Source organism: Pseudoliparis swirei, chromosome 5, assembly GCF_029220125.1.
Source record: "Pseudoliparis swirei isolate HS2019 ecotype Mariana Trench chromosome 5, NWPU_hadal_v1, whole genome shotgun sequence".
NCBI classification, from domain to species: domain Eukaryota; kingdom Metazoa; phylum Chordata; class Actinopteri; order Perciformes; family Liparidae; genus Pseudoliparis; species Pseudoliparis swirei.
Genome location: NC_079392.1, coordinates 17,490,075 through 17,497,798, shown reverse-complemented (window position 1 = coordinate 17,497,798; position 7,724 = coordinate 17,490,075). Strand labels below are relative to the sequence as shown.

The 7,724-nt window shown below is 37.5% G+C and overlaps 1 protein-coding gene across 1 annotated transcript; it reads left to right on the top strand.

The window, feature by feature from the left end:
* On the top strand, positions 1 to 7,387 carry LOC130193971 (intestinal-type alkaline phosphatase-like). Its single transcript, XM_056414834.1, has 11 exons — positions 1 to 76; positions 605 to 721; positions 1,986 to 2,101; positions 3,256 to 3,430; positions 4,105 to 4,277; positions 4,647 to 4,772; positions 4,886 to 4,955; positions 5,260 to 5,398; positions 5,634 to 5,824; positions 5,937 to 6,047; positions 7,019 to 7,387. The coding sequence occupies exons 1-11, from the start codon at positions 1 to 3 to the stop codon at positions 7,288 to 7,290; spliced, it is 1,566 nt and encodes a 521-aa protein (XP_056270809.1). The 3' UTR covers positions 7,291 to 7,387.
* Positions 7,388 to 7,724: the final 337 nt, after the last annotated feature.

Below are 7,724 nucleotides of genomic sequence, written 5' to 3'. Positions count from 1 at the left end.
ATGGCCAGCCAACAAAGAGCCATTTTTACTGGATTATTGATTTTTATTTCAGTGCAGACGACTGTGTCTGTTTCAGGTAAGAATGGTCATTTAGCTGATGTTAGACAATAATTAGGTATCTGGAGGAACTAAGAATTCTTTCTTTCAAATGTCACGTTAGACATATACAACTGCATTTCAAGGATCACACAAGTACATGACCTGTTGCAGTACACAAACAGGGTAAACAGTTACACAAGCTAAAGAATGATAATAGTTGTTCAACTTATTTTTTACAACCATTTTATATAGAACAGAGTTTCTATGAAAAGCAATGACTGAGCAGATCACATAATCAGCATTTGGTTTGAATTCTCATTTATCTTAATAGTATCTTGTCTTGTTTGATTATTCCAACATCATGGGAAAATGTTGGTTCTTTACGATTGCTAATTGTATTTATTTCTTCTAATAGTGATGTAAGAATGGCTATTTATACATATATAGGTTAATGCAAGAAAATAAAAAATCTCCTGGTTGGCCCGAATAGATTTAAAATTCCAAAACACTTTAATGAAGCCACTTCTGATTCTTAATATACTATATTGTCTTGTCTTGCTCTCAGAGGAAGAGCTCCATGCCAGCTACTGGAACAACCAAGCGAGGCAGGCTCTTCACACTGCACTGAATGTTCAGCCTAATCTTCAACAAGCCAAAAACATTATCCTCTTCCTGGGGGATGGTAAGTCTTTTCCCAGCATTAAAGCGGTTTCTTTAATTTATAGATCATTGTTCCTTTCAGTTCAGTTTGTTTGTGTAGGCGAGAAGAAGCCATCATCACTTAAAGTGTGTGTCTCGTCATTATTGTGGAGTTGTTCACCAAGGTAGAGAGAGAATGCAATGCAAACCCAATGCACTCTGTGACCCCCAAATGAATGGCTTTGTGGGGAGACGAAGATTAATGTTGACATATGATCACCATGCAGTTATTACTGCTTGTAAAGCCAATCGTAACAAAAAAAACTGAAGCTAAACCACAGTCTGCATTTGTAGCTATTTCGACATGTATCTCTGAACAGCAAAAAAGGTAAATCACTGCAACAAGTATCGAAAAAAGTCCCATGCATCATTAACCTTTTAGAAACTGGTTATCTATTAAATTAGTTTCTACTTCCCTCAGTACTTCAATCTTTGAACTGTTATGACAGATAATACATTTAAAGATTAGCTACGAAGCACACAGATAAACTGATCACTGATGTTCACTTGCCCCTGGTAATAACTCCATGATCCAAGACCAGAATCTGCCAGCTTCCCTGAGAACAAATTAATCGGTCAATTATGGATTTATGGTTACAGCTGCCTCCATCGCAACCCATATACCTGCTGATAACAGCAAGTTAAATGTCTTATCAGTGTTTGGGATTGATCAGAAACATTTAATCAGCCCATAATTGACATGTTTGTGAAACAATGTGTGCCGTTCATGACTTGGAACTTTAGAACTGACAGTAAATTTAATGAAGCATTTTATAGATCTATATTGAAATCCAGTATATTTGAGATTTTCAAAGATATAATGGTCAACTTGATAAGCACAATGAACTCCTGGGAAAATATAAACCAAGAGAAAAATAAGTAATAAATGTAGTTGCTAACATTAGATGTAGGAAGAAATGTAGCTAATACTGTCTGTAATAAAGAGTGAAAACTCCTAAAGATTCCCAAGCTCTGACAACAAATGTTGGACTGGATGCCCTGGATACTTTAAAAAAAAAAAATACATATATTTATAAAGTTTGTAGAGAAGTAGAAATGTGGAATCGTGCTGTAATTGCTTTGCATATTCTCCACCATTTGTGATTGTAAATAACTCAGATGTCTTTCATTACCTTTTAAACTATCGTATTGGCTGAGCCTTATGAGGTTCATGGTACACAATGACAGCCCTGTGCCTGCCTGGCCTATGTTATTTAAAACTCAGGTGTGTCTCCACCTGCTTCCAGGTATGGGAATACCGACAGTGACTGCTACCAGGATCCTCAAAGGCCAGTTGGCAGGAAAATCAGGGGAGGAGACGAGTCTGGTTATGGATACCTTTCCTCACCTGGCGCTGTCTAAGGTTAGCCTACTCTCCCTGACACATTCAGGCTGCTATGTGTATTTTCACTTTTTGAATGAGTGTGAAATGCATGCACTTGTGGTGAAAATATCATGAAATAATCTCATTTATTAACAAAGTTTTATAAGGACAACGATTCTTGAAAAGCAAGGACATACAGTGTCACAGGAATCTAACACCAATGATTTTTAGCAGTATTGTCATGTTTAGACATTTCATTCAAATTAACAACCACTTAAATTATTTTTACTATTTTCTTCATAATTTATATACACCAATGTTGTAAAATACAACATATTTATTGCATCATGATGAAGTAGAGTGTGCATTAAAGCAACTCACAATTACTTCTTAAAATATATCCTTATAGTTAGATTTCATATTGTAGTGATGATGCTTACTATATTTGTGTTGTTCGTGTTAACTTGTGTCCCTGTTACGCCAATATTAGCGATCATCTTTTTTTTATTCACTCAATGCTCTTTACCTGGTGGAGACCATTTTCAATTCCCCTTCAACATAAATAGCAGAAGTTTAATTATTTTCTTTAAAATTGGTATCCCACTCTTTTCAAAAGGAGTACATTTGGCACAAACTGATCTTTGACAATTTGATTAGGAATAAACAAAAACAACTTGACTCCAGAATGCATTATTCATATCACACTAACAAGCCAATTATATTGTGTCTCTTTTGCTGAATGTGGACTTGTGTGGCTGTCATTATAATCATGTCATGTATGACAAGCAATATATATTGGGTCTGATTCTTGGCCTGTAACACTGGTTAACACAATTTCATCAAACTCCATGAAATGCCAATACATCCTTAAATGCAGGCAGTGTTTTCAGCATGAATAATATGAAGATAATATTTGTCTTCCATGGACGCAATATATGATGAAAGCCCTGAATTGAGTAAAGGCAAGTGAAATAACATGATTGGAGCCTCACAATACCAGGTGTTTTATTAGAAAGTAAATAGCTCAATTGCAGTTATTAATGCTCCTAAACTCAAGTGTATTGCGAATATGACTTGAGGGTACATGTAGATGGCCACCTCATATAAATGTAATCACTGGATAAGAACATTGCTAAATGCCTGAGATGATAAATATTCACGTTAATGTGTGTGAATATATTTGGCCCCTGCAGACATACAATGTTGACCAGCAGATGCCAGACAGCGCTGGCACAGCCACAGCTTACTTGTGTGGTGTGAAGGCCAACTATGGCACCCTGGGTGTCACTGCCGCCACCCCAAGAGCCAACTGTAATGCTACCTATGGGAACGAAGTCACATCAGTTTTGCACCGCGCCAAGAAAGCAGGTAGGGTCAGATTCACACAGCTTTACTTTATACTGGTTTCATGCTGTCAAACTGGTATGATGAGTTCTTGTAGACGTGTTATTCATTAATAATTATATTATAATAATAATCATTTATTTTATATAGCGCTTCTCTAGACACTCGAAGTCGCTTTACAGTCCAGAGCCCAGTAGTGATACACACACACAGTCATCCCGGTGGTGGTAAGCTACATCAGTAGCCACAGCTGCCCTGGGGTAGACTGACGGAAGCGTGGCAGCCAATCAGTGCCTACGGCCCCTCCGACCACCACCAACATTCATCCACGTCCATACGAACTGGGGTGAGGCTGCGGTGCATGTCTTTATGACATTTAGTTTGACATGTCAGTACTCTGTACATATACTATACATGTTGCTGGTTTGTACATGTAAATAGAACCTTCTATGTAATTAAAGAGCCTATCAAATATTCTAAGAATATGTGAATAAAAAGACATTTCACAATGTGTGCCTGCTCGGCTCTTTAACTAAATACAAAATGAATATGCAATCTGTCTTAAGTGAAATCTGCTTTTTGTCCACACATAATTGAATGGAACGACTTTGCATCTTCAATGGATAATATCCGTTTTTACTGGGGTATGATCTCAATTCATAAAGAAATGTTTACCACAGCTGCTCTGTGTACTGCAGGAAAGTCTGTGGGAATTGTCACAACAACCAGAGTGCAGCATGCCTCTCCTGCTGCAAACTACGCTCACACTGCCAACCGAAACTGGTATTCTGACTCCGACCTCACCTCTGAGGCAATCCAAAATGGCTGCCGTGACATTGCTTACCAGATGGTTCATAACACAGAGATAAATGTGAGTCCTAATATCAAGGTATATCTGAAACAGAACACAAGACCAGCGACTCAATAGGATTCATATATATGGCTATGCATATCTAGTTCTCTTGGCTTAGGCTACTACGTTTTGGTTTTCAATACCATTACAGATAGTTTTCATTGAAACAGTTGAACCACCATTCTTATCAAGCTATTGTCAGTCAACAATTTGATTGTTAATATAGGATTTGATGATTGATTACCTTGCAATAAAATTAACTACAATGGTTGATTGGGAAACACATATAGAGTAAACCAATGAGTTATTATGGCTTGACATCCCTCTGGATTAGAAAAGTTTAGAAAGTATGAAATATATAACTGTCACTGTGTCCTTTGATTCCAGGTCATTCTTGGTGGAGGTCGTCAGTACATGTTTCCGAGAGCCACACCAGACCCTGAGTATCCAACTGAAAGAGGAGACCGAAATGATGGACAAAATCTTGTTGCAGAGTGGTTAAAGAACAAAAAAGTAAATGGTCCTTCTGGCTACATCATTTTTAATGGGCTGTTGACAAAGGTTTTCTGCCCCAACCCTTCCAAACACTTTTGATAAATGTGTTTGTTTTTATTCATTACCCAAAGAATGCTAAATATGTCTGGAACAAAGCTGAATTTGATGCCGTCAATCCTGCAAATACAGACTTCCTGATAGGTAAGAAGAAATATTTCCGTCACAATTTTGACAATCAATTAATCATTTCAGAGACCATTACAGGTTTGCCTGAGCTGTCCTTGGATGAATTGGTTTGATAAAACAGACTTTTGATAAAAAATCACAAGATTATTTTGTATTCTACAATCTCAGTGTATTTGCAATTTAGAGCCATAACACACATTTTTTTTCTTAGTTTTTTGGGGAAACTAAAAGTGTGCACATTTAATAACTAACTGCCAGCTCTATTAAAACAATTGGGAATGTGTTTCTCAGTTTTTAAACTTATATTTCCTGAATTCAGGCCTCTTTGAGCCCAAAGACTGCCGCTACGAGTTGGAGCGTGATTTATCCATGGATCCCTCTCTTACGGAGATGATGGAGAAAGCAATCAAGATTCTCAGCAAGAACCCAAAGGGATTTTACCTCTTTGTAGAAGATAAGTGTCATTATTTCCTATCCATATTTCCAAGACAGCAGACAACTGCTAAGTCTTGACCTTTTCACACAATGAATCTCTCACCCGTTTAATAAAATATATATTATGCTTGAAATATATACTTTTTAATTTATGTTACAGTGCATATGCAGTACATCAATGAGAGAGAATAGACATCACAAATATGAGAGATATTCTGCTGATGCTAATTTGAGAATAGCTTTCTTTTGGACTTTAAGTGGAAGAATTGACCATGGTCACCACGGAGGGAAGGCCAAAAAAGCTCTCTACGAGGCTGTTGAGTTTGACCGGGCAATCGGACTGGCAGCTGAACTCACCAGTGAGCTCGACACCCTGTCTGTGGTCACTGCTGACCACTCCAATGTCTTTGTCATTGGAGGATCATCCGCCAGAGGAAACTCAGTTTTAGGTAAAATGTACTCTTAGAATTTGAAAAGAGCTGAGCTAATAGAGGTTTTATATTAAAAAGTGAAACGTTTCAATATTTGAACCAACCTGTTAACTTATCCTGTGATTTAAAGGGGTGTCTAGCTCACTAGCCAGTGACAAAAAACACTTCACCACTGCTGTGTATGGAAATGGACCCGGATACCGAAATGGAACTCGCCCTGATATGAATGAGACAATTTCATGTAAGTGAGACAAAGTAATTTAGTAGCTCCATCTTGTGGTGTAACAGCATACCTTATTGTAGAGGCTCAACATGTCTCAATGTATTGAGTCTCATCCATTTAAAAATGTGTTATAGCCTCATGGAAATGTTGGTTCATTTAAAAGGATAACAATTGACTGGAGTGTAACACCTTCATCAATTGTATCCTATGTAGGCCTACTGTACAAAATAGTGTTGCTCTGCAATGAGCATGTAGTATTGTTTAAGAGCTAAGCACATTTTCAATTGTTTGAAAGTTTCTTGCAATGGGGGAACAAAGATGACTTAGATATTAGTTTCCAGCCACAAATATAAAAAACTGAATAACCAACAATAACTGTTATTATATTATATCTATAACCCTTAATGTATAATGCTCGAACAATACTTTATCATCCTATTGTGGAAGTTAGTTGCATTAAAATGCAAAACACAATTCCTCAAGTTGAGCACACAAGTGTGTGTCTCATTTATTTCGTATCACCAAAACGAATGAACACAACATGGCGCTGCCCATAACCAAACCCGCATGGGGCTCGACGTCACAAACAGCAACAAAACACTTAAAGGGACCGCGATCCCGGAACAGTCACACCGATGTGTGTGACTCATTACTTCAATAATTGTGTATACACCAAGAACGAGGGTGAATTATGACATCACATTCACTACACTAGAATCATTAAGATGTGTCTGATAATATGAGAATTTGGCAGTCAGTCCAACAACTTGGTTACATTTACTTTAATGTACCTGAGATTGTTAACTTTGGGTCTGATACTTGACAAAATAATGCAATTATACAGAAGCTATGCAATAAATAGCAGAACTGTAAAATGCATCATGTCATTGATACTGTGTGAAAGAGCTGACTAAGTATCAGCTATTTAGCTACATTGGATTTAATTCCAGAAAACTACTATAATGCTCCTTTGTCCTTTTCTTCCTCAGCGGATAATGAATACCGTCAGCAGGCTCCTGTCCCTCTCAGTTCAGTGACGCACAGCATAGAAGATGTAGCCATCTTTGCCAAAGGTCCCATGTCACATCTTTTCCACGGGGTCCAGGAGCAGAACTACATTGCCCACGTCATTGCTTATTCTGCCTGCATGGAGCCCTACGAGAACTGTAAATTACCCCCACCCAACCACGCTGGATCCATCCACCCCAGCCTCCTGCTCCTTCTCATGGGCCTTCTTCTTCTTACCCTTTGCTCTGTCTGAGATGACAGCATTTGAATAGATGTGCAATCTGACATTTGAATTATTTAAGTTTTATTTTTGCTGTCGCCTACTTTCTATGTTCTATTTAGGAGCTGTATAGTCGCACAACTTTGAGATCACTGACATTTTGAGTAATTTATACTTCTTCTGATAACCTTGTCATTAAATCGATCAATTAATCAAACACAGCCATGATTTTCTTGCGCATACATGACAATACATCTTTTGATTGATAGATATATGGATTGATTGTTAAAAACATTTGTCATTCCTGCATAAAGCCATGGCTTGTAACACTCCACGAAAAATGTTAGTTGCTGTAGTTATTTTATCAGTCGTTTTTTCACGTAATTTACTCTTAATCTTGAGATGTTGGGCTTTCATTTATTCTTATCAAAGCTTAATGGGCACATTATTTTCTTCCTCAGCCACTC

What these genes read in the sequence shown, in the direction of transcription:
- LOC130193971 (XM_056414834.1), top strand. Translation starts at nt 1, where the DNA reads ATGGCCAGCCAACAAAGAGCCATTTTTACTGGATTATTGATTTTTATT. An exon ending in TATCCTCTTCCTGGGGGATG is followed by an intron (nt 722 to 1,985) that starts GTAAGTCTTTTC and finishes ACCTGCTTCCAG; the next exon opens with GTATGGGAATACCGACAGTG. An exon ending in TACCTCTTTGTAGAAGATAA is followed by an intron (nt 5,399 to 5,633) that starts GTGTCATTATTT and finishes TTGGACTTTAAG; the next exon opens with TGGAAGAATTGACCATGGTC.